At 41.3% G+C, this 27,183-nt stretch overlaps 1 protein-coding gene across 2 annotated transcripts; it reads left to right on the top strand.

The window, feature by feature from the left end:
- The first annotated feature begins 15,189 nt into the window (after positions 1-15,189).
- CCNG2 (cyclin G2) lies at positions 15,190-24,729 on the top strand. Of its 2 annotated transcripts, none has more exons than XM_006059945.4 (8): positions 15,190-15,570; positions 16,558-16,695; positions 17,443-17,580; positions 19,016-19,266; positions 19,394-19,472; positions 19,557-19,655; positions 21,743-21,948; positions 23,292-24,729. In XM_006059945.4, the coding sequence occupies exons 2-8, from the start codon at positions 16,558-16,560 to the stop codon at positions 23,413-23,415; spliced, it is 1,035 nt and encodes a 344-aa protein (XP_006060007.1). In that variant the 5' UTR covers positions 15,190-15,570; the 3' UTR covers positions 23,416-24,729. The 2 variants fall into 2 exon arrangements, with proteins under 2 accessions (XP_006060007.1, XP_006060008.1); XM_006059946.4 differs by lacking the exon at positions 15,190-15,570 and adding an exon at positions 16,275-16,465.
- The last annotated feature ends 2,454 nt before the right edge of the window (positions 24,730-27,183 follow it).

The raw sequence follows: 27,183 nt of genomic DNA, 5'->3' as shown, positions 1-27,183 counted from the left end.
AGACCCTGATGCTGGGAAAGATTGAAGGCAGGAGGAGAAGGGGATGGCAGAGGATGAGATAGTTGGATGGCATCACTGACTCAATGGACATGAGTTTGAGCTACTCTGGGAGAAGGTGAAGGACAGGGAATCCTGGCATGCTGCAGTCCATGGGGTTGCAAAGAGTCAGACACGACTGAGTGACTGAATGACGATGATGAAAGGCAATTTATGGGCTTCCCGGGTGGCTCAGTGGTAAAGAATCTGCCTGCCACAGAGAGGCCTGGCATGCTGCAGTCCATGGGGTCACAAAGAGTTGAACTGAGCCACTGAACAACAACAACAATGCAGGAAATGCAAGTTCAATCCCTGGGTTGGATAGATCCCCTGGAGTAGGAAATGGCAACCCACTCTAGTACCTTGCCTGGGAAATCCCATGGACAAAGTAGCCTGGCTCAGAGTCAGGCATGACTTATCGACTAAACAATAACAACAACATTCACTATCTCAGTTCCATGAGATAGTTAGGTGTTATTATCCTATTTTACAAATGTGGGAGTGGAGACTTTGAGAAGTCACTCAGTGAGTATGTATCAGGAACACTATTCAAGACTGAGTCTGCTGATTTCACATTGCAGGGTCTTTCCACTCTTGGACAGCTGAGGTCAGGCATATGTATATTTATAGTGAAGTTAAAGTCTGTACAGTACAAAATGCAATGTGGATTTCATAATTATCCAGATTATTCAGGCCCTATAGGGTCCAGACACTTCATTTTTGCTTAATGAAATTAAAAACATGAAGTGTTACCTATGAAAATAAACATATATAATACTATAAACATTCGATCCAATAGAATACCTCAGGTGTGAAACGAGAAAGCTTATATTCTCTACTGCTGATTTTATTATGTGTCCTAACTGATGGAATGCCACTTGTATGCAATTGAGTTATCTGAAAAGAATTGTTTTTCTAATAATTCTTAATATTATTACATAATAAATGTTTGTCTTACCCTTTTTAATGTATTATCATGTAGCCGCTGTTTATACTTTAGATAAAAATTATGTACTTGAACTGTAAGAAATGACTTCTTGGGACTTCCCTGGTGGTCCAGTGGTTAAAACTCCACACTTCCAGGTTTAATTTCTCCTTGGGGAACTAAGATCCCACATGCCTCTTGGTACAGCCAAAAAAAAAAAATTTTTATTTCATTCCTTTTCTAGAACTATGATTTAAATTTTCATATTTTGATTTTGAAATATGTTGAAATTATATTAGTACACAATTTTTACCCTTAAAACCTCAGTTTATCTTGAAATTGATTGCCTTGACAAATGAATAAAAGTATATGTGTGTGTGTGTGTATATATATATATATATATATACCTATATATAAAAGCAAAACTGGTCTGAGATGTCTCTGGTGGTTCTGTGGTAGGACTCTGTGCTTCTGCTGCCATGGCCAGGGTTCTATCCCTGGTAGGGGATCTAAGATCCTGCAAGCTGCATGGCATGGCCAAAGCTAAACAAAACTGGTTTAAAAATAAAAGCTCAACATTTGAAAAAAAATTTTCTGGGGATGGAAGGAGGATGAAAATCTGTTATAGATAGGGAAGAAGTAAATTTAGAGTTTAAAGTAACTTACCAAATCCTTATTCTGTTGGATAGGTGTATATTTAAGCTCACTTTAAAGTGTGTCTTTTTAATTGGTTTTCTACACAAATTGACAGTTAAGAACCTCTAATCAGTGGTTCCAAATGATAAGCTTCTGAAATGGATTACTGTGTTCAAATGACAGTGTTTTAAAACCCATTTTATTCCCAGATGCAAATATCAAAGGCGGTACACACACTCATATACACATGTACCAACACAGGCCTACTCACAGTGCTTGTAAGTGTGTGTGTGTGCAAGGTAGAAAAATTTCAGAATTCTTTCTTTTTAGAAGAGATACTATTTCCTTGCTCCCATGTTTTGTGTTACTAAACAAGCATTTACATATTTTTGTGTTCCTCTGTGTGCATATGTCTGAATATAAGTTTAAATGTATGTATGCTACCGCTGCTGACAAATGCTCAGTCGTGTCTGACTCTGCAGTTCCATGGACTGTAGCCCGCCAGGCTCCTTTGTCCATGGAATTTTTCCAAGCAAGAATACTGGAGTGGGTTGTCATTTCCTACTCCTTACATATGTATACATTAATCTAAAAATAAAGGCAAGGCTTTCTCCTATACATAAAAATAGCAATTGTATGTTTAAGTATACTTGTCTTTAACTTGATAAAATGTATTCTCCAGAATCAAGAAACCAGAGAACTTTTACTGAGCATCTTTTCTGTACTTGGCTTTATGTAAAGAGGAGGATACAAAGGTATAAGTCACTCTGACCCTTGTTTTTAAGTTTTATGAAAATAATTAACACATGTTGGTGAAACTGTGTTACAGCAGAAACTCACAAAGAACAGCTGGAAACTGATGCTACTCAGCTCAGTCCAGTTGAAGATGCACATATCTTGGGACCCAGAACTTTCATCTCTGGCTATCTTTTATGGACAAACTCTTAGATGTGTGCATAAGGAGATGGAAGGGAAATATGAATTGCAGCAATTTTTATAAAAGTGATATACTGGAAACATTTCTAAAGTCCATTCACAGTAGGAACAGATAAATAGAGTGTGGTATAAAAGGATGGAATATTTTATAGCAAGAACAATTTCTATGGCTATAGACAAACATGGATGAAGGTCAAAAACATAACATGGAGTGGGAGAGGGTGGCAAAAGCTCACAGCACCTGTTATTCTCAGGCAGGTTCCCACTCAGGTCCTCTCCCAAGCTAACAAACAACATTAAAAACCTTAATGTTAAGGGGGAAAAAGAGTCACAGAAAAATATTTTCCATGTGATTCCACTTATATAAAGTTCAAACACTAAACAATATATTATTGGGGGATCCATGTAATCTATTTTTATTTATTTATTTTTTGGCTGCACCCTGAAGCTTATGGGATCAGTTCCCTGACCAGAGATCAAACCTGCACCCTCTGCATTGGAAGGGGAAGTTTTAACTTCTGAACCACCAGGGATGTCCCAGTAATCTATTTTTAAAAGTAAGGGAATGATTAACTGGAAATATTCCTAGGGCTACTTTTAGGGAGAGAGAGTGGGGATGTGGTCTGAGCAAGGCATCCAGAGGGTTCAAGGTACAGATTTTATTCTATTAATTAGCTTGGATGGTGGATACACAACCCCTTGTTTCATCAATGGCCTTTAAAGTAAGCACACACTATACATATACACTCTCTTGTATATTTCATGATATAATTAAAATATCTATCAGAAAAGAGACCAGAAGATATTACATCACCATAATAATGTTAGTTGTATTAGATTGTTTGGTTATATGTAATTGTTTCCCTTTTCCACATTTTTTGTAATATGTTTTAATTGCTTCATAATTTAAATATATTAAAGCTAATAAAATATATTAAATAATCCACTTATAGGGAAACAGCAATATTCCAACTTAGCCAAAGTAAGTCACAAAATATAACATGAAGTGCTTTTAGTTAGGATAATGAATTTCACAAATATCTGAGAAATGCCCATGTTAAAAGTACATTCTGAAGATGCAAGTTCTAGCAACATGTAGTCTTGAGTGGCTCAGATGCTGCTAATCTGTTCTCAGAGCAGAATTCCTTTTAAAAAAATGAATATAACATTCTGAGTTGAAGGGAGAAGACACAGTCACATAGTAGAAACAAATTTTCTAGAAGCAGCCAAGAATCTCCTCCTCTGAACAGACTTATCTAATCTCCCTTCCCCGACTGAGATAACTATTCTCTCCCTATCTTGCTGCTATGCTTTCTGCACACTTATATGGTTGCACAGATCACACTGTAATGTTATTGCCAATCGGGCTGTCCCCGCCTAGGGCTCTGAGCGCCCTGTGGGCAGCTTCCAGCTATAGTCACTTTGCATCTCCAATTTCCACCACTGTGCCTCAACAGAGTAGGTGCCTAGATAATGTTTATGAAAATAAACAAAAGAAGCAACAAAACTTTTGAAAAGCAGCATGGTCTGCCTTTATAAAACACATGGCTATGGAAATCTGAATATTTAGGAGGCTAATCTTTGTGCAGAAAGAGTCAACACATTTCCAAAATGTTTAAATAGAAGCTCTAGAGATAATATTATTATGTCCATCATAAAAACTTACAAACATTGCACAGCACTATAAACAGAAGTAAATTGGTAACTTCTGGGTATTGTGTTTGTTCCACCCCTCCCCATCTTCACCCTCCTGTCCAACACAGGCTGTAAAGCTCAAGCCTGTTATTTTTAGCAGGGAGTGATCACAGGGGCTTGACTTCCATCTAGAAGGATGGTTTTCAGGTGAGAACATAAGAGAAGAACCAGCTGTGATAGGGCAAAATATTTGCTGGTTATAATCTTCAGTTATAAAAAGACAAAAAAAAAAAAGCTTCCATGTCATAAGATGGAAAAGAGCTCAAACAACTGCAAAATAGCCCCTAACAGGACCCATAGGAACACAACAGCAATTTCCCTCTGGTGCCTAGACATTTGCAAACTACTCATATGACATACTCATGTGACGTTCAAAAGTCTTTAGACATCTTCCTGGAATATCTAAAGGAAGGCAGAAAAGAAAACTTCTTTTTAGTCTTCTCCTACCAGCTTTCTTGGGATTTGAGTGGTAAAACCATGCTGAAACACTTGGCCTGCTTTGTTAGGAATATGTTAATTCAAAACTCCAGGGCAAGGGCAGTTAATCCTGGTAAGTCTGGTCTCTATCTGGATAGGTAGATTTGCTTGCTAGAGAGAAATCAAATTTCTCAAAAATATATTCACTTGCTATAAAAGAAAAAAAGAGAAAAGACACACACAAAAGCATGCAGGTGTATAGTTCATTGATTAAATATCCTAATAAAACATCCAAATCCAGGGCTACCCTGGTGGTCAAGGATTAAGAATCTGCCTTGCAATGCAGGGGACACTAGTTTGATGCCTGGTTTGGGAAGATCTCATCTGCCAGGGGCAACAAAGCCCACGTGCCACAACTACTAAACCTCTGCTCCGGAGCCAATGAGGATCTACTGAGTCCAGGCACTGCCACTCCTGAAGCCCATGCACCCTGGAGTCCATGTTCCACAACAAGAGAACCCATGCACCACAACTAGAGAGCAACCCCACTCACCACAACTAGAGAAAGCCCGTGCACACGACAATCAAAATAAATAAAAAGTCCAAATCCAAATTGCCTTGGTTTAATGTAAACTACTGACACAACCATTTTGGGTAAATTTAATAGAAAGTATAGACAAATGGATCAAGCTTATGTCCAATTTGCAGTTTTATTCTCCTTCTTCCTGCATACCAGAATCACTATGTAAAGTAATGGTTAAGAATGTGGGTCCTAGAGTCAGACTGTCTGCTATCGACTATTGACTCCACTGCTGTCTGACCGTGGGGACGAGCTACTTCAACTCTCTGGATTTCTATGTCTGCATCTCTGTGTGTTGTGGGCATTACAATTACGTCATTTTGTGTAAATCACTCAGTACAGTGCTAGATAGCTAATTATTGATTACCAAGTGTAGATTTATTGTGAAGCTAGTGACATGTAGTTTTGGGCTCCTCATTGCCCATACTCTTTCTGAGATCTCAGGAGGGGCCATAGCAGAGTGTTCACATATGCATTTTTTTGAGTTTTCCAAAAGTAAGACATTTTAACTGCAGTCAAGACTGATGCTTCTCTCCATGTCAAATTTCCCTGTACCATTTTCCCTTGTGTTTGGAAGTGCTTGGGGTCCACCAGTATTTTGGGAATTTGGCTAAAGGGAAGTTGAGTTTGGGACATACCACTTTAACTGAAATTTAGAAACACATTTTGGAATATTCCAATAAAACGACTGAGAAATTACAAACCTCTAATTTGAATGTAAAAGAAAGATGCTTCTTTTGACATCTGTATTTTTATTTAATATCTAAGATAAAATTCTGATTAAAAAATTGAGATATGAAATAAAAGTGATAGAAATGCATGATAAAACAACAGAATGTGCTTGCACATCAAGACACTAATTTTTTTTTTCCAGATCATTCTAAAGGTGGTCCTTCCCTAAAAAGAAGAGGGGACTTTCTAATAAGAGTAATAGATGATCTCTTGGATTGGTTGATAGTCTCATTAATGAAGGGGAAGGAATCATAATATTTTGAAGAATACTGAAATCTCTTGTTGATTTGATATACTGATGTTGACAAAGATAACATAAAGCTCAAAATATGCTTCTTAAATAAGGAAGCATATAAGCTAATCATGAGTGTGGCCAGCCTTCACTGATGACCTGAACTTTTACAGCTTAAACATGAAAAAATTGTGATAAAATTTTTCTCAGATATCAATTCTAAAATATCATATGATATCAATTCAGTTCAGTTCAGTGGCTGAGTTGTGTCCCACTCTTTGCAGCCCCACGTCCTGCAGCACGCCAGGCTTCCCTGTCCATCACCAGCTCCTGGAGTATACTCAAACTCATGTCCATCGAGTCAGTGTTGCCACCCAACCATCTCATCCTCTGTCGTCCCCTTCTCCTCCTGCCTTCAATCTTTCCCAGCATCAGGGTCTTTTCCAGTGAGTCAGTTCTTTGCATCAGGTGGCCAAAGTATTGATATCATCTTTCAATGTCATATCAGTATGAAAATGCAAAAAGATATGACACTGAAAGATGATATCAATAATGAGCTGTAAACCTGAAAGAAATATGTTAATATATCAATGATTGAAAAAAATGGATCCATCATGCTGCTGCTGCTGCTAAGTCGCTTCAGTCGTGTCCGACTCTGTGCGACCCCATAGACGGCGGCCCACCAGGCTCCCCCATCCCTGGGATTCTCCAGGCAAGAACACTGGAGTGGGTTGCCATTTCCTTCTCCAATGCATGAAAGGGAAAAGTGAAAGTGAAGTCGCTCAGTCATGTCCGACTCTTGGCGACCCCATGGACTGCAGCCTACCAGGCTCCTCCGTCCATGGGATTTTCCAGGCAAGAGTACTGGAGTGGGGTGCCATTGCCTTCTCCAATCCATCATGCTAGGGAAGACTAAAATTTGTTTTCTCCTTAGAAAAGTATATTACAGTATTCTTATGAAGATGTGATCATAAAATTTGCAGCCAAAAATATTGACCAAAAGTTTTATAGCCATAGGTCAGGAAATTTATTAATACAAATTATCATGGAATTTCCTCAATCTTTGATGTTTGTGAGTGTGGAAGATTTTACTTTTCATTGACTATCTCCACAGTATCTCCCATCTCAGAAGCTCTTCTCACCATGTAATCAACATGCCTCTCATTAAGATGTTGAGTCTATATTCTTTCCCCCTGAAACTTGAACATGAGCAGACTTGTGGCTGTGACTGAAGAAATGCAGATTAAGGCAAAATAATGCCCCCTGCCCAAGATGTCCATGTCCTCTTCCCCAGAACCTGTAAACCTGTCATGTTACATGACAAGGTGGGAGGGGGGTGGAATTAAGATGGAATTTGGTGTGTGTGTGTTAATTGCTCAGTCATGTCCAACTCTTTGCAATTCCATAAACTGTGGCCCTCCAGGCTCCTCTGTCCATGGAATTCTCCAGGCAAGAATACTGGAGTGGGTTGCCATTCCCTTCTCCAGGGGATCTTTCTGACCCAGGGACTGAACCCAGGTCTCCTGCATTACAGGCAGATTCTTTACCATCTGAGCCACCAGGGAAGCCCAAGATGGAATTGCAGATGGAATTAAGGTTGCCAATCAGCTGACTTTGAGATGGAGAGAGTATCCTAGTTTATCCAAGTGAGCCCAATGTAATTAAAAGATCTTTATAAGTGTAAAAGGAAGGCAGGAAAGTCAGAATTGAGAAAGATCTGAAGAGACTACAATATGGGCTTTGAAGATGAAGGATGGAGCCATAAGCCAAGGAATGCAGTGGCCTCTAGAAGCTGGAAAAGGCAGGGAAATATATTTTCCATGGAGCCTCTAACAGGAATACAGCCCTGTCCGCACCTTGATTTTAGCTCAGTGAAACCAGTTTCAAACTTCTGAGCTCTGGAGCTATAAAATAGTAAATACGTTGTCTTAAGCTGCTATATCTGTGGTAGCTTGTCACAGTAGCAATATAAAACTAGTGTAGAAACTATGTGACTGCCAGGTCTGGTTCCTAAAAGGAGATACAGTGTTCACCTGGTTTTCTCTGAGCTCTGTCACCATGGCATGAGGAAGTAGAAAGGCTATGTGGAGAAGCCATATAAGTAGGAGTTTTAGCCACCAGCCTAAGCTGAGGTCACAGCCCACAGTCAGTATCAGCTGGAGACACATAAGGAGTGAGCCTCAAGGAGACTCTAGCCCCAGCCACCATCTGAACGTAACTTCATGAAAGACCCTGAACAAGGACTGCGAGCTGAGCTCAGCCAACGCCAGAACTATGGCAGGTGATAATACATCTATTGTTGTTGGTTAAGCCATTAAGTGTTGCATGATTCATCACACAACAGCAGATAGCTGGAACACGAGTCTATGTCAGCTTTTGGAAATGTAGTTTTTCTGGATTTGTCTCATTTAAAGTAAATATTCACTTTCATATCTAATTTGCATTTCTAAATTCTTCTCTTTTTCCTACAGAAACCCCCTCTGCCTTGTAAAGTTTCAATCCTCCTCCCACCTCATCACCAAAAAAAAAAAAATCTAGTTCCATTCCTGCATGCAGCCATAATTTCTTGTTCAGAATTCTGTTGAAAAAACATAATAATACATGCAATTAAACAGACCTGAGAATCTTGAAATAAAGCAATCTTTCTTTTTAGAAGTTAAATAAAAACCTTCATTTTGAAGACACTTAAAAAAAATTTTAACAAAAGCAAAATTTAAGCTTATGTTACTTGTTCATATCACTTTAAATGTCAACTGCTTCTTCATTTGGGATCAACATAAGGGATAATTACTTTCACAGAAAATAAAGATTTCCTTTAGAAATAAGATGATATTTTCAACAGATGTCTCTGAAATGATTCTTTCCTGTGTCAACTTCCCATAGCTCTGTGATGTCAAGAAAAGACAGGAAGTATCTGATTTAGGTTATAGTTCTTGGGACAAATCATAAAAGAGGAATGTGTTATGTAAATAATAATGTACAATGTCCCAGAGTGCAGCCTGGGCTACTTCAAATATATTTGCTTTGGGACAGACACACCATTTTGAGATAATCAGCTCTGATTTCAGGAATTGCTGTGTTCTCAGTTGCACCTGCCCTGAGCTAGTCTTTCCACAACTTGTCAGGGCTACCCCATTTATCCCAGTTGACTTTCAACATAACAGAAGGTGCTCTGGATACTAAAGACAAGAGTCAGCCATACAGGCAAGTGAGCTTTGAGTTCTCTGGTTTCAAACATAATTCACACCACTCACTTGCAAGCTAGCAGGGCTGGCAGGGGCTAACCTGGTTGGCTGGAAAAAGCCTTGTCATTCAGAATGACTACACTTAAAGTGTAGTGCCACTTTAAGGCACTACAGTGTTGATGGTGGTGTGGTTTAGTGATTTATTTGCTAAGTTGTGTCCAACTCTTGTGATCCCATTGGTAGCCTGCCAGGCTCCTCTGTCCATGGGATTTTCCAAGCAGGAATACTGGAGTGCTTTGACATTTCCTTCTCCAGGGGATCTTCCCAACCCAGGGATCAAACCAGGGTCTCCTGCACTGCAGGCAGATTCTTAACCAACAGAGAAACTGGGGAAGCCCCTACAGTGTCGATAAATCCCCCAGTTCCAAAGCTGAGCACATCAACGTGAGTATGTGCTAAGTTGCTTTGGTCGTGTCTGACTCTTTGCGACACTATGGACTATGGCCCCCCAGGCTCCTCTGTCGATGGTATTCTTCAGGCAAGAATACTTGAGTGGGTTGCCATGTCCTCCTCCAGGAGCGCTTCATGACCCAGGGGTTGAACCCACGTCTCTTATGTCTCCTGCGTTGGCAGGCAGGTTTTTTACCACCAGTGCTACCTGGGAAGGCCGAGCACATCAACGTGTGAATAAATATCCCTAAGCCTTACAGATAGCATACCAACCTAGATAGCATATTCAAAAGCAGAGACATTACTTTGCCAACGAAGGTCCGTCTAGTCAAGGCTATGGTTTTTCCTGTGGTCATGAATGGATGTGAGAGTTGGACTGTGAAGAAGGCTGAGCGCTGAAGAATTGATGCTTTTGAAGTGTGGTGTTGGAGAAGACTCTTGAGAATCCCTTGGACTGCAAGGAGATCCAACCAGTCCATTCTGAAGGAGATCAGCCCTGGGATTTCTTTGGAAGGAATGATGCTAAAGCCGAAACTCCAGTACTTTGGCCACCTCATGTGAAGAGTTGACTCATTGGAAAAGACTCTGATGCTGGGAGGGATTGGGGGCAGGAGGAGAAGGGGACGACAGAGGATGAGATGGCTGGATGGCATCACTGACTCAATGGACGTGAGTCTGAGTGAACTCCGGGAGTTGGTGATGGACAGGGAGGCCTGGCGTGCTGCAATTCATGGGGTCACAAAGAGTCGGACATGACTGAGCGACTGAACTGAACCCTTACAGAGATAAGCAGACACTCCCTCGGAAAGATGCAACATACTTCTATTTTTAAAACACAACTGCAACAAAACACTATGGGATAAATAGAACATTGGATTTGCTAATTTCAGATTTGAAGTCTTGTCCATGAGAAAGTCAGAAAGCAGAATATATGAGCCCTTCACTGATTTAGTCTGTGATTACTTGGAAAAGAAAAGAACTGTCTGCCTATACATTGTCTCATTCTTTCCAATTCAGATTCAAAAATGAAGTCTTGGTTAAAAGATCTAAATTACTTCAAGATGGCACCCCGAGTTAGGTTAGGCTTTTCCAATGCTTCTGTCTCTGACAAGCATTCCTGTTTCCTTTACAGGTTCTGCTAGCAAGGTTAATCTAAGCATTGGAAATTTGGAACTGCAAACCACCCTCAAGGACAGAAAACAGCCTAGGCAGGGAGTTAGATATAGTGAGTGGAGGGGAAGGGGAAATGGGGTCTTTTGTCAGCATTCCCATCCTGATCCTGAGTTTCTTTCCCTCGTAGGGCTGCTTTCTACCTGATTCCTTTGATGAGGTTAGGGATGATCACTTTGTTTCTTCCTGAAGTCACAGCATTGGCAAAGTCCCATGTATGATGGTAGTCCCCCTTTTGACACTCTGGACAAAGCAAATTATTCAAAGCGTTCGAGGTACTATCTCCAGTGAATAGGAAAGTTGGGTCTCAAATCAGGCATTCCAATCACCTTCTAGAGCATCTGCCCTACACCTTAGATACACCAGGGCATATTCTGGGACTGTGTTTTATTTATCTGTTTTTCTATCTCTCCCTAGTAACATGTCTGGCATCTAGTGTTTAGTCATTCAACATCTGTTATAAAAGTAGGATGTATTATCTAAAACTTCTCATTTCTGAGAAGAAAGATGCTATCTAGATAGTTCTGTGGGAATTTTGATGTCTTACAAAGCTCAGGGAAGTCACGTTTAAGGCATTTGGGGAAGCCAGGGCAGCAGCTGCTTGGGGATGTTCTATTTTCTTTTCAAGGTGGAAACTTAAATGTGGGTAGGTTTGAAGGACACTCCTCACGAGTCAAGGTTTTGCTGAAGGGAGGCATTGTTTCTACGTGGGTGTTGCTGCTGTTTACTTCCTGCTCTGTGCCCATCTTCTCTTTTTACAGTTTCAGATGTCACTGAGGACGGCTGATTCTCTGTCAGGCCTTCATGGGGCATAGAGTATCACCCGACCCAACTGCACCCCCATCACTATGCTGTAGACCACATATCTATAATGAGACACAACTCCTCAATACCCTTCTTGAGGACTGCTGGATTTCTGATTCCCTATTTTGCATTCACACACAATGCAGAAAAGTTGCCCTCAAGAAAGCTTACTTAGGAAAGACTGAAAGGCAGCTGATAGATAAAGCTTGATTAGCCTAGAGGAGAATGTCTTTAATACCTAAGATCTAAAGCTGCAGGGCTTCCCTGGTGGCTCAGAGGTTAAAGCGTCTGCCTGCAATGCGGGAGACCTGGGTTTGATCCCTGGGTTGGGAAGATCCCCTGGAGAAGGAAATGGCAACCCACTCCAGTATTCTTGTCTGGAGAATCCCATGGACGGAGGAGCCTGGTGGGATACAGTCCACGGGGTCACAAAGAGTTGGACACGACTGAGCGAGCTACTTAACTTAAAGCTGCAGTAAAGTAAGTCAATGTGCTAAGGACAAATAGAGCCTGGAGAAAGGCTGTCATTAAGAAAATTAAAAAAAATTCACAAACATTTAGAAAAATCAGCAGAGTAAAAAGAGAAGACTTGTATCATTTTCTATTCCAGAAGATAATCATTGTTAAAAAGAAGTCTGTTTTTTCTTTCCCCCCAAATATTGTATATTAACACATATATATGGAATCTAGAAAGATGGTACTGGTGAACCCATTTGCAGGGCAGCAGTGGAGATGCAGACATACAGAACAGACTTGTGGGCACTTGTGGGGCAGGGGGTTGGGAGGAGAGGGGGGCACCAATGGAGTGAGTAACATGGAAACATAAACACTACGATATGTAAAATAGATAGCCAGTGGGAATTTGTTGTATGACTCAGGGAACTCCAGCTGGCACTCTGTGACAACCTAGAGGGGTGGGATGGGATGGGAGGTGGGAGGGAGGTTCAAGAAAGAGGAGGGCCTATGCATACCTATGACTGATTCATATGGCAGAAACCAACAAAATAGTACAAAGCAATTATCCTTCAATTAAAAATAAATTTTTTTAAAAGGGTTTTTTTTTTTTAAGGAAGATTTAATACTGGACCAATTATTTTTTTTAATGATTGCTTTCCTTTATCTTAAAAAGATAAGTGGACTAAAATGGACAAGAGGCTCCATATCAGACAACTGGATCAGTCTTTTCTATACTGAACAGGGCCTCTAAAGAGCAGGAAATTCAATACCATTTACAAAGCTTTCTGGAGAGAATTGCTTATCATTCAAGAAGCTGCCTGTTAGAAGACACATAAAACCACAATTATAAATAGTATACATTGTCTATACTATTTCTATACATTTTGTAGACCTTTGTAACAGATGTAGGCAAAGGTCAATATCTCCATCTCTTCCTTTTTGTCTTATATCTTCTCTATTATTTAAAAAATCTTCTACCACATAGAAGATTTACATTTCCTGCTTCATATCACTTATTCTATATTTTATGTTCCTCTTCTATCTTTGCCCTTCTACTTGAAGAAAAGTCCACAATCTCCATCATGTTCAAGGAGAGCATACTCTCCTTTTTCATGGTGCATGTTTTCCATTCAGCTCTTTTCTGTCTCTCTGAACTGTTTGCTGAGTCTCTTTGTACACTGTAAAACAAGCTATCATGTATATATATGTAATTCTAATCTTAGTCCTATTTTCCATTTTAGTTACATGCATTCTTTTATGTTTTTCAGCATAGATTTCCAGCAAGTTTATATCAGACAAAAGTAGTTTTCAGTCTCATAGATCAAACACACATTGAATAAAATTATGGAAACTGCTAATCACAAGCAGTCTCTTAATGTAATTGTATTAATTTTCCAAAACCGTGAACAAAGTCACAACTCTGAAATAGCAGGATTAGTTCTCGGAGCTGGCCTCCCCGCAGCTGCTCTGTGCTGCAGATACGTATGTCTGGTCCTAGTTTATATGCAAAGGGATCTATTTCTAAAATTTCTTAGCTGCTCTGGAAAAAAGAGCAAGCTGTTGTGAAATCTGTCACATGTCTTCCCATATTTTATAAATAACCAAACAATTCACAGAAAACATACAGAAAGGCAGAAAAATAACTTCCTAGGGGCTGATTATTATTTAGAGTAGAACAAGAGAATGTGCTATTTACTGATTTGCCTGTTGAGCAGATGGCCAGGGAGGAAGCAAGAGAAGGTAAAGAAAGTAACTATAAATGTTGGAGGGGAGCATCTTAATATCTCTCAGAGATACTCCGTGTAAAAGTTTCTCCGGCCTAAGGCATTCTTTGCTTTGCTTTTTGCCCCGCCTTAAGAGAAGTGTCTCCTCTTAGTAACAAGTCTAATTATAATGGACAATAAATGATAATTTACAGGTGACCAAGGACCAAGAAGCCTCTCCAAGTCTTCATTAAAACAACAGTACAACCTCAGGAGGTGTGCTATTATTAAGACAATTGCCTGCCACCATCAGTGTGCACAGGTAACTTTTTAAGTCCTTTCACTGAATATTTATTTTTATTACAGGAACATTTCAAGGTACACACAAATATAAAGACTAGTATAACAAACCCTCTTGTATCCATCACCCAGTTTCAACAACTCTTTTTGCCAATCGTGTTTTAAAAATCTTTTTTTTTTCTTTTGGTAGGAAAACTTTAAATCAAAGATGATAACATTTTACTAGTAAACACTGAAAATTTTTACAATAATTTGACTGATGCAAAATGGACCTGAAGGACAAAACAAAGAAGGAAGGGAGAAAAATCCTCCCGTGGTGGAAGAGGTTGTCACAAAGGCTAGCTGTTTCAGCTCTATGGGGAGGTGAGAGCCCAACGTGAGATTCTCCGCAGACCGGTGCAGGCGAGGGGCTTGAGGGAAATATGGGAAGGAATGCGCAGACCCAGGGGTAGGTCAGTAAGTCCTCTTTAGTGGTCCACTCAGGCATGCGCAATCCAGACCTCAGAGTTACTAAGGCCCCCAAGGCAGAGAGAGGCGCAAGATACGGTAACAACCAATCAGAGGGCCCAAGGGCTAATCAGTTAGCCAATCGAGACTCGAGATTGAATCGGAGCTTCAGAATTCTGCTCGCCCCACCAGTATCCAATCAGGGAACTGGCTACTTTGGGCGGACTTTTCAAAACAGCGAAAACAAAACAAATCGGGGACCTTTAAAAGGTGCGATGAGGCCGGAACCTATCTTCTTCCGTCCCTCGCTCCAAACTCCCTCTCTTTCCTTTTTGGGATCAGTCGACGAATAAAGTCGGTGCCCAGATTCCATCTTGCGCCCTGGAACCGAGAGGGAGGATTGGTTCGGTAAAGCCATAGCGAGTCGAGAAAGCCACAAAGCTGACTGGAGACAGACGCTTAGGGGCGGGACTCTTTTTCCAAGTCTGCTGCGGCAGCGGCGGATCCCTCCGCGGGGAGTCACGTGCCCCACCCCCTTGGGGGCGTCGGAAACTCAAAACAAAAACAAGGGGTTTGCTTCGGCATCCGCAGCAGCGGCGGTGGCGGCGGTGGACCCGCAGTCGGCCTGGGCTAGAGGGGCCGGTGCAGCGCCCCAGGAGGAGGGTGGGCGCGCGGGCAGCAGGATGAAGCCGGGGCTGTGAGGCCACAAGCGCCGGTGGCAGGGGGTGGGAAGGGTCGGATGCCGGTCCGGGGGGACCGCTGAGGCGGCAGGTCTCTGACCTCGGAGACTGGTCCGGACGCTCCCGCCGCACCCAGTCCCCTCCGACCGTGACGCCGCGGGCCGGTGGAGGCGCGGCTCCAGCACGGTGAGTGGGCCCAGCCGGGATTGCAGAGTTTCTTTGTTCTTGGTCGGAGCTGCGGGGACTGATGTCAGAGTGGCCACCCCTCAGCCTGGGGAGCAGTTCCCGTCCTGCCCCTCAGCCCTGGGGCAGTGGGCACCCGGGGGCGGAGAGATGCTGATGGGATGCGTGCAGTGTCAAGGAAGCTGGAAGCAGTTCTTTGGTGCCCCCCCCCCCCCGCCCATTTTGTCACAGGGGGCTCGTTGGGATGGATTTTGGATTGACAGCTCCTCGTCTCCGCACAATTGCGGAATCGGGCATGGACGGGTGTTGTCTGGGCACGGGACGGGCTGGATTTTCTGCCCTCCCCCGGACCCCGATCGGCTGAGCCGCGCCGCCAGCGCTTTGTGGAACCGAGGTCTCCGGCACTCCGGTTTTGTTCCGAGGAGGCGCAGTCGATGCGCATGGGGAAGGCTTAGGGGCTGGACTCCTGCGAGAGGGGCTTCTGGAGCCGGGCTCCGCGGGAGGGGCGGGGCTCGGGAGTCTCCTCCCTCCGGTTCTTTGTTCAGTCGCGAGACTTTCTTTCCCCATCCCCCCGCATTGTGCAAAGCCCCTACCCCAGGGATCCGCTGCTCTCGGAGCCCCGGGTGCGGTCCACTGGGCAGAAGCCCCTGGCCCCACGACTTCAGGTGGGGCGGGCCGTTCGGACACCGCAGCCCCGGGTACAGTTTCCTGCTTGTGAAACGGCCGGGAGGCCAGGGCTGGCCGGCCTGACCCTGCGCTGGCCGGCGGACGTGCCCACGGCCCCTCCCCCTTGCACACCTCCCTGGCCGCGGGGGAGGATTCCGCCGGGTTCGGCTGGACGTGACTGGTCCCCTCACTCGCTTCTCGCCGGGGTGTGCTGGTGCGCCCCTCGCTGGAGGTATTAACCCCTGCTCTTTTGTGCTCTCCTTCGCTCACCCCGGCCACCCCCAGGATACACTGAACTGTGTGTGTGTGGTGTTTTTGCTGCAGATGAAGGATTTGGGAGCAGAGTACTTGGCCGGTCGCGAAGGTGTCCAGCTCTTCGGATTGTTGAACCTCTACCTAGAGCAGGAACAGAGATTCCAACCTCGAGAAAAAGGGCTGAGCTTGATCGAGGCTACCCCGGAGGTGAGTTCCCAGGAAAGATATCTTGCGGCAGCCGCTGACGGGGCTTGGGGAGGTGACTTTAAAAATACATGTGTGTGTGTATATATATACACACAGAGACACATATTTATTTTTTTATTTTAGTTGAGTCTGGATTAAAGGCTGCAAAGTTTCTTAAGACCAAAATCGATCTTCCTAGAATATTAAGATAAATCTTAATACCGGGTCATTGGTTTTGTTTCTTAGCAAGAACGAGAGCGATACTAACTCTAGGGAAGTGTGTCTTCAGAAGTGACACCCCGAGTCTCCGGCTTCTGAGTGGGAGAGTCCCTGGAAATTGAGCAGGTCATTTGTGGAAATACCCTCTGCCTATGCAGTACTTCTATATTGTAGACTCCTAAGTGGTTTTTCTTTTTTTAATAAAAGGAGACAAGGAACCTTCTATGTGTCCATTACAAGGGAATTGGATTCTGTTTGATGTAACCCTCTGGAAGTGTGGCTTCCAGAAGTATATTGAGTTGCTGAATGTCTGATGATGTATATATGTTTTTTGTGTGATTTGCCCAATTATGTGATGTATATTTTTAAAAATTGGTGATGTATACACATTTTCTATCTGAAAAACTGCAGCACTTTGATTCAATGATGGCACTCTGCCCCCCATATTCTTGAAGATTAAGTGAAACAATTACCTTCTTTGAATCTGTGTGTATTACCCATTTTAGTTCTAAGACAGGCATAAACTTTGGCTCTTGGTTTTTATTGCAGACGGATAACACTTTGTGTCCAAGATTGAGAAATGCCAAAGTCGAAGATTTGAGGAGTTTGACCAACTTTTTTGGATCTTGCACTGAAACTTTTGTCTTGGCTGTCAATATTTTGGACAGATTCTTGGCTCTTATGAAGGTATTTAATCATTTTTGTAAACACAACTTCATTTTTTAATACCCGGTGCCCAGCACAATACCTAGCATAAAGGATTCTGTAACTATTTGGTAAATGAATGTATTTGTTATTATACATAAGCATTTTTAATGATCAGAGTTGTGATCTTTAGTTCCGATTAAGAGACTACAAAAGTCAGTGTATTGTTGTATCTTAGGTTTTGATGTATCTCCTACATAACTTTTCTTTGAAGATGTGACACAATGAAAACTACTTTTTTTGGGTGTTTTGTATCTACACAGCTCTCAAAATAAGGTTTTCATATTTTCATTTCCCAGTATGTTTCTGTTAAGCCTAGGTATTTTTAAACACCTGAAACATGCCAAATAGCCGTATAGCAGTATGTTAAAGGTGACCTAGTGCTTTCCCTATGAGAAACCTTTTCAAAGCAGGGAGCCACAGTCTTATTAACAGTTACCAGCGACTCATAAGATTTCACTTATTTGTGGAGTCTAAAATATGACATAAATGAACCTGTCTATGAAACAGAAACAGAACTAAGGACAAAGAGAATAGACTGGGGGGTGCCAGAGGGGCAGGGGAGGATTGGATTGGGAGTTTGGAATTCGCAGGTGCAAACTGGTGTCTACAAAATGGTTGAATGACAAGGCCCTGCTGTGTAGCACAGGGAACTCTATATCCTGTGATGAACCAGAATGGGAAATAGTATGAAAAAGAATGTATATTTGTATATATGTGTGTATACTGACGGAGTTACTTTGCTGAATAACAGTAATATATATAACATTGTAATTCAACTATACTTCACTTAAAAATAAATCTAAAAAAACATCGATCAGTAACTGTTAGAAAAATGTTATTCTTCTGCCAGTAGGATTCTTGTCAGCTGCTGGGTCAGTTTTCAGGGCACTGAAAAGAAAAGGGCAGCCATCTGTCCATGGCAGCTTTTACATCTGCTCCACTCTGCACATCAGATGCAGTAGCTCTCTTGGGGGCAAATTTGCATTGAGGCATAGGATGATTCTTAAATAGATAAGAAGATAAAAAGATGAATATGTTACTTTTATATTCAAAGAAGTATATTTTCTTGGTGTTAGGCTTAATTTATTTTGGGGGAGATTGTACTATTATGAGTTTTGTAAGTTAGAAATACAGTGTATTTAGAAACCTAGCTTTTGAATTTGCATTAATTTTTTTTTTTTTAGCCGCGTTTAAATTAAATGCTCAAAATGTTTTTTCTGTTTTTTAAAGGGAGGTTAAGACAGCTTAAAATGTAAAAACGGTTAAGTTTAATTTTATGTAAGGGTAAATACAAGGAAGCAGTTTGATCATGTTCTATCTTAAGAGTAGGGGCTCATTACAGTATTTTAAGTGTCCGCTTTGCGAAGTTAAAGTGACAATTGTTGGAAGAAGCCTTTTGTTCCTTGTTTTTCAGGTGAAACCTAAGCATTTATCTTGCATTGGAGTCTGTTGTTTTTTGCTGGCTGCTAGAATAGTTGAAGAAGAATGCAATATTCCATCTACTCATGACGTGATCCGGATTAGCCAATGTAAATGTACTGCTTCTGACATAAAGCGGATGGAAAAAATAATTTCAGAAAAATTGCACTATGAATTCGAAGCTACTACTGCCTTAAACTTTTTGCACTTATACCACACTATCGTACTTTGTCATACTTCAGAAAGGTCAGTGGGATTAAAAATGAAAATTTTGTACTTTAGCTTTGCTGTAAGTAAAGAATTAGAATGCCAGTGAATATTTTTATACCTTCCAGTTTAATAAACATTTTATCCTTTCTTTTTCATTGTATAGGAAAGAAATACTGAGCCTTGATAAATTAGAAGCTCAGCTGAAAGCTTGCTGCTGCCGACTTACTTTTTCAAAAGCAAAAGTAAGTCAGTTTCTTACTTATATATATCTTAGTTTCTATTTTGAATTAAAAAATATTTATTTTTCTTACTTTTTTTTCTTGTAGCCATCCATACTAGCTTTGTGCCTTCTCAATTTGGAAGTAGAAACTTTGAAATCCATTGAATTGTTGGAAATTCTCCTGCTTGTTAAAAAACATTCCAAGGTAAATTAAATATCTTCAGAACTTGTTCTTTAGAGCAGCTTTCTTCCTGGTGTTTTATTTTTTCTGTGGTGACTTAATCACTATTAACACTTTATGGGGCTCTTAACTTTTATTCATTTTTTCTTTGTATCTTAAGTGTTGATGTTCTTCTCCAAATGCAGCTTCAACTCAGACAGTGTTAAGCTGGAGCGGAATCTGATTACTTAGCCTAGCCGCTTTCTGTATTCAGACATCCCTTCCCTAGTCTTCTTGCCAGTTGGTAGTACAGTGGTCTGTATTGCCCTGCACACGTTGTTCTAAAATGCGTACTAAGAAGTCAACTCAGTAAATACACCAACAGCATCCCAGTACATCTGTAGGACTGAGACATTGTCCCATAGTAGCATCACCAAGATATCAACTGTGTTTTTGCTTTTAAACTGCTTAATAAGTTTTAAGGCCAGCCTAATAAGTTTTTTCAATCATAAAGAGGTGTAAACCAAACAATCACAGTCCTTTTTCTTCAACTGGTGGTCTGGTTGGAGAAATATGGAACTGAACACAAGGCAGGGTCTGTGTCTCTAAACAGAGGATGTACTTGAAAGTTTGGTTAGCAGAGAAGTAGGCTAGACCATGAGAGGCATGATGACTGGGAGCCTGGCTGTACCAAAAAGAATCTTAGACACTGAAAGTTTGGGAATCAGTTCAGGGTAGGTTTGTAGATAGAATGTCTAGGTGCTAATCACAAGCAGGAATAAGGGCATCTAACTCTAGTTTTTAGAGGCCAAGCATGGAAATAAGGAGTCATGGATGACCAAGATGTGGGCCTAATGGTGTAGCGAATACTGGCATCATTGAGGGAAATTTCAAAGAAGTTAATGTCAAAGAAGTATGATTTTAGGTACTTGGAGAAGGAAATGGCAGTCCACTCCAGGACTATTGCTTGGAAAATCCCATGGACAAAGGAGCCTGGTAGGCTACAGTCCATGGAGTCGCAACGAGTTGGACACGACTGAGTGACTTCATTTTCTTTCATACCTCCGATAGGTAGGTGTCTAGCAGATTCTTGCCAGTCTAAATTATAGTTGGAGATTGAGATTAGGAATTTCTCATGAGGAATATTAGTTGAAACCTAAGAGTCCCTTGCTTAGGGGTCAGTTAAAACTCTGTGTTTTCGGTATTGGCAGTTTCCCTGTTAGGATCCAAGTGAAGGGATGTGAAGTACACAAGTACAGGCATTCAGGTGGGAAAGGTTTTCAAGAAGGAAGTGGTCAAGAGTATTGAATTTTCGTGAGAGGCCCATTGTAATGAGAATTGAAGGAGCTTAGTTGGGATGTAGGAGGTGACCTCGGGAGAATGAGAGGTAGAAGCCAGGTTGCCAGGGGATTAAGATGTGGCTGGATTCGGTGGAAATGGAAGCCAGGATGACACAAAATCCTCATCCGTTTGTGGTCAGGTACATGCAGCGTGAAGCATTTTAACAGCTGACTTCCAGCTGCTATTTTAGTGACGAATTTATTAATTTGGATCTAAACCTTTTATAGTATTATTATTTGGAAACAATCTTCAGTGAAAATTGATTCCTTGAAGTAAATTGGGGCACTCCCCAGTGGTGGAGGAACTGTGCCTATCTGGGGAAATTCCTCTTCTCTTGTATTTCCAACTTCTCCTTTCACATATATCTGGTATTTTAATATAAATGCGTATTTTAGCAGTCCAATTAAAGCTATGTTACAGCAAACCTAAATTCTGTTAAATTCCTTTGCGTTGTGACTATCAAAGAATATACTTGATAATTGGTGTATTAACAGACCTGTTGTTTATAAGCAGTGTGTTTTCTTAAAATAGGCAGAATCCTCTGGAAGTATTTATACCTGTGGTGCTCCTCGCATGAAGCAGTGGTTAGCAAATTTTGACTGCATATAAGAACCATCTGGGGAGCTTTAAAAATATCTTGGATGACACCCCCCCCCCCCATACCAATTAAGTAAAAGTATCGGGGTGGGAGCCAGGCACAGTATTTTTAAGAACCATGGCGTAAGTCCAAGGTACAGCAAGGTTTGGGAACCACTGTCATAACCTCTTCAGTTAAATATTTTTTTTTTCAGGTGAATGACTCCGAGTTCGTTTACTGGAGGGAGTTAGTTTCTAAATGCCTAGCCGAATATTCTTCTCCTGAATGTTGCAAACCAGATCTTAAGAAGCTGGTTTGGATCGTTTCAAGGCGCACAGCCCAGAACCTCCACAACAGCTATTACAGTGTTCCCGAGCTGCCAACAATACCAGAGGGGGGACGTTTTGATGAAAGTGAAAGGTAAGCAGGTTCCTTGACTAATTAGACTTCCCCAGACTAAGACTGATTTTTGTATATCACAGCCCGCACTTCTATGGCATCATTTCTTTGGGTGAGAAAATTAACCAGAAATAGTTTTTATAGGTAATAGTTGGGAAATGTACACCATCCTACCCCCCTACCCCAACGTTATGAAAAACAACAAAAACCAGCATCCTATACATCATTACCTCCCCATGGCTTGTAACTGAAAGCATGTACCTTTTGGCCATCGTCAGCTACCACCCTCTCCCCTCACCCCCGGCAGCCACCCATCTGTTCTCTGCATCTGTGAGTTCTGTTTTTTGTTTTTAGATTCTACATATAGGTGACATCATGCTGTATTTGTTGTTCTCTGACTTATTTCATTCCTCCCTTATTAAAAACTGATTGTTTCACACCTCCCTTGCTCTTTGAAATTCAGTTTAGTTAGAAAACAAGCAAATAGCATTCTGGGCTTTTAACATTAGTATGAATTCCTAAAATGGTACTGTGGGAAGAGGCTGTGGGTTAAATGACTGGAAACTAAAGGGAACTGCCATCACTGACGCAGCCGAGTTCTGAGGATATTTTTAGTTTTGTCAGATGCCTTTGTCTTGTTCAGAATTTATTTTTGTTAGTAAAGTGAACTTAATTTTATTAAATTTGACCGTTTTATGTTGTAGGGAGAAAAGACCAGAAGTACCATTTTAATAGCTTGTTGGTCTCTTGGTTTGATATTTGAGAAGATCAGTGATGAGATTATTGATGCGAGAAAGACATGTGATGGGACTTTGTCATTAGTCTGTATTTATTGGATTTAAGGGCTTCCCTGGTGGCTCAAATGGTAGAGAATCTGCCTGCAGTAGAGGAGACCTGGGTTTGATCCCTGGGTTGGGAAGATCCCCTGAAGAAGGGAATGGCTATCCCCTCCAGTATTCTTGCCTGGAGAATTCCATGGACAGAGGAGCCTGGCAGGCTACAATCCATGGGGTCGCAAAGAGTCAGACACAACTGAGCAACTTAATACTTTCACTTCACTTTTCATTGGATTTAAAATGCTTAAAATACTTTCAAATTCTAGTTAGTATTACTTGGTACAAGAATATTAGTTTGGCAAGAGGTAATTAGTTTAAACCCCTTAAGCGAATCTGTATTTTCTAAGGAGATTACAATAGACTTCCCTTTAGGAAGGCCTTCTAAGTTAAATTTCGTCTCTGTAGAGCTTAAATTTTGAATGTAAAAATCCTGAGACTAGAACTACTTGTTCAGCAGTTTAATTTTGCCTGTGCGACATTTGAGTGTGTTTTAAATAACGGGGTTCTCTTCTCTGTTTTTCCTTTCAGCGAGGACTCTTGTGAAGACATGAGTTGTGGAGAAGAGAGCCTCAGCAGCTCCCCTCACAGGGATCAAGAGTGCACGTTCTTCTTCAGCTTCAAAGTGGCACAGACACTGTGCTTTCCGTCTTAGAAATCTCATTGTCCTGGGCCCGAGTTTTAAGTGTGTGTACAGGTTTCAAAGCAATAAATGGAGTAGGTAGCTTCCTGGTCTACCCCCATCCAGGCAGGAATTGCATCGACTCTGGAATACCTACCTTCTGTCAATTATTCAGATCAGATCTGGCCTATTTTCATATTTAATCCTAAGCCATCAAATGGGTTCGTGCCTCTTAAACAATAACAATACTTTAGACATTGGCACTTTATTTTTCTCATTGATCTTTAGCTACTTGGGGGAGGAGGGAAGGTGCTGATACCTTCAATTTACTACTTTTCAAGATGATTTTTAAAAGATGAGTGGTGTAGCGTCCACTTTTTATAAAGCTTTCAGGTGTCTTTATGGAAACAGATTGGGAGTGTGGACGTGCTGCCTTAGCAGGCACGATGGCTGATCCTTTAATGGTTTCTCTTAGGTCTCTCCCTCCCCCCCATTCTCAGAGCAGAGAATATACTCTTAATTGTCAAACACCTTTTCGGTTGTTTTTGTCTTTTAAATGATCAATGTGCTCTCTGATGCAGACTTTAGAAATTTAGTAGGAGTTAGAATATTGACATTTCTGTGATTTTAGTGTGTAGTATCTTCATTTCTTTGAGGTTTCTGCCAAAGCAGAAATAAGCAGCAGACTAGAGTAGTTGGATAGTTGCATTCCTAATGCTTAAGTATCGTCAGACTGTAGTATTATTTTAATGTTCTTAAGCACTCCATAATCTGCTAGTTTTGCATGTACTTGTATGAAAGCAGTGCAGCAGGTTGAACAGAACTAGGTAACTCTGGAATGGATAAATGTTGATCTAGTAGCACATTTTATCTCATTTTCTTCTATTAGAGAAGTCTGCATGATTATGTTTTATTTCCTTTGTAATTCACATTTCAAAAATAATGGTATTGTATATGGGTGCCAAGAATATGAACTGTAAAAAAGAAACCTAAGTGTTTGTAGTATTATAGTTTTAAGCATATTTGTGTGGTGGTACAGCCATAAGAAAAGGGATTTATAAACTCTGTACACATGAGATTTTGTACAGAGAACTTTTTTAAACTTTATAAACTGTATATGAAAGTGTAAATCTTTAAAAATGTACATAAAATACTGTATTTTTTTACCGTGTGTGTGATAGTCTAGTCATTGCATGTAAATATAATTTATTGTGTATCCTGTATTATAACTCATATAGTGATGACTGACTTTTTTACTGGTAAGTCAACATCCATTGGATGTCTTTTGAAGTGAATCTTTTTGAAGTAATAGATTACAACTCAAAATAAAAATATTAACAAATGCTACTCCGTGTTTGCAGTCACATTTTAATTTTTAACTCTGGTGAAAAAGTGCTTGCTGTATTTCAGTGAGGAGGCTTGAGGTAAGCCTGGAGTGCTTACGGGAAGAGCCCTCTCCCTTGGTTACTACAAGTCCCTCAGGTAGTGTTTCCTCACCGCAGTTTGGTCCTGAGCCTTGGAGATACTGAATCTGTCATTGGAGAGTTGACCTCTCTGGGGTGAACTCATATTAAATGAAAGAGTGACATATTAGCCTGAATGCCTATTAGTTTATAGTGAAGCTAACAGATGCCAAGTAGACCAGAATGCTCAGGCTGGCAGGTTTGTACAGGCTTTCTGCAGACAAGCCAGATTGTCTTCAGAAGGTCACTTGGTGAATATGCACACCAGGGGTGTGAACTCTGGACCTAGGCAGCTTCTGGCTCTTCTGATCTCTTTTCCAAGCTTTAGGCTTGATAAGCAAGTAGAAGGTTTTTGTTTTTGTTTTTTTGCATGGGGTCCCCAGCTGGTTTGGTATGTAGGCTTTTGTTTTCTTTAGTTAGAAAATGAGATGTACTGAATATGGTTGTCTTGTAATACTTCTCCCCTGGAGACAGGGAAATGGTTTCCTACCTTCCTGGTGGAGAATCTCTGTAACCCTCAACCTCTTACCAAGTAATTTTGGCAAGTAGTAGACAATATATTCTACTTTAAGATTTTTTTTAAAGTCTTCATTGAGTTACAATGCTGCTTCTGTAAAATGTTTTGGTTTTTTGACCTCTTGTTTCCTCTTGCCTCCTGCCTCCTGCATGGAGGCCACTAATTTATTTATACTCTGTATCTACTGTTTCCACTTTTCTTCCTCTAGCTTGGTTCAGACCTGTACTCTTTATCAGCAGGAATACTACCATATCTTATTGATCTTTCAGACTCAAGGCTTTCTTCTGGTTTCCTTGCTGCCTAGATATCCTTTTAAATATTCAAATCTTATGCAAATATGCAAATTTGTCCTGAAAAACTACCTCTCAATTAGGGTAAAGTCCATGTTGTGGCATAGAAGTCTCTTCCTAATCAGAACATCGCATCTCTCTCTGGCCTTTTTTTTTCTTGCCATTTCATAGAGCTACAAAATATGTATTAAAAAGAAGTAACTGGCAGCTGTGTGGGAGATGGAGTGGAGCAGGAAGAGACCACTCAGGAGTCCTGCAGAAATCCAAGAAGTAATGAAGGTGATGGGATGAAGAATCAAAGTGGGATTTGAGAGGCACTGTCCTTTGTAGGCTTTATCAAGTATATTCACAGACAAGCTCAAGAGCGTGATTAAGCCCTTCTTGGGCCATTCAACAAGGTGGCTTCCCATAATAGGAATAAAATTGAAAATCAAGTCTCCTGACCCATTCATAGCAGAGGTGAGGAAAAGGCTGCCATTTTGGTCTCATCCTTGCCCCTTGATTTGGCAAGAGATTTAGCCTTTCAGGTTTCGATTCTATTATTTCCCAGGATGTGGTGCACATACTTCACTGCTTCCGTCAGTGAACGGTGCTGAACTGTGGCTCTCCTTGATCCTGTGGTTGCCACCCATCTGACCCTTGGGAAGCCAGATTGGACAAATAACATGTTTCATTCACCTGTTAAACTCAAAAGAGTTAATATTCAGGTTAACTACAGAGGTATTGGTTCCAGAATATTTATCACAACAATTTTAACCATTTTCTTGGTCTAGGATCTGCCATTTTCCTTCAATTTCTTTCACTGGGCTTCCCCAGTAAAGAATCTGCCTGCAATGCAAGAGACCCAGGTTCAATCCTTGGGTCGGGAAGATCCCGTGGAGGAGGGCATGGCAACCCACTGCAATATTCTTGCTTGGAGAATCCCATGGACAGAGTAGCTTGGTGGGCTATAGTTCATAGGGTTGCAAAGAGTTGGACATGACAGACTCGACTGACCATGTACATGCATTGCTGCTGCTGCTAAGTCACTTCAGTCGTGTCCGACTCTGTGTGACCCCATAGACGGCAGCCCACCAGGCTCCCCCTTCTCTGGGATTCTCCAGGCAAGAGTATGGGAGTGGGGTGCCATTGCCTTCTCCGATGTACATGCACACTGGATTCTAAATAATATGATGTTCTCCCCTGCCTCCCACTTTCCTGTGCATGCGTGCCAAGTGTCAAGTTTATTTAAGCAACCCACTTATCAGATTATTATATGGCCAAACCATGTGTTTTGCATTTGTCCCTTTTGAACTGAGTTTTTCTAATTGTACCAGAAACAGTCCACAGATTTACTGACTTTGTGATTAGCACATTGGATGTGGGGTAGATAGCTTCCAAACAGCCAATGAGTCCTCTCATCCCTGTGCAGACATGGTTCTCTTCACATCAATGCTGGAGTCTGTTCCCCTTGAACTTCAGCCAACCTTGTGCCTGGCTTTGCCTTTACTAATGTGCAGTAGAAGAAGTTCAATGCATGTGCAAGCCTAGG

This window comes from Bubalus bubalis, chromosome 7 (genome assembly GCF_019923935.1).
Source record: "Bubalus bubalis isolate 160015118507 breed Murrah chromosome 7, NDDB_SH_1, whole genome shotgun sequence".
NCBI lineage: Eukaryota > Metazoa > Chordata > Mammalia > Artiodactyla > Bovidae > Bubalus > Bubalus bubalis.
The sequence above is the reverse complement of the archived record's forward strand: the minus strand, read 5'-3'. Positions and strand labels throughout refer to the sequence as shown.

Excerpts from the sequence above, each read along its gene's own strand:
- CCNG2 (XM_006059945.4), top strand. The coding sequence starts at position 16,558 with ATGAAGGATTTGGGAGCAGAGTACTTGGCCGGTCGCGAAGGTGTCCAG. Across the intron at positions 19,267-19,393 it reads CTTTGTCATACTTCAGAAAG|GAAAGAAATACTGAGCCTTG; the intron begins GTCAGTGGGATT and ends TTCATTGTATAG. Across the intron at positions 19,656-21,742 it reads TTGTTAAAAAACATTCCAAG|GTGAATGACTCCGAGTTCGT; the intron begins GTAAATTAAATA and ends TTTTTTTTTCAG.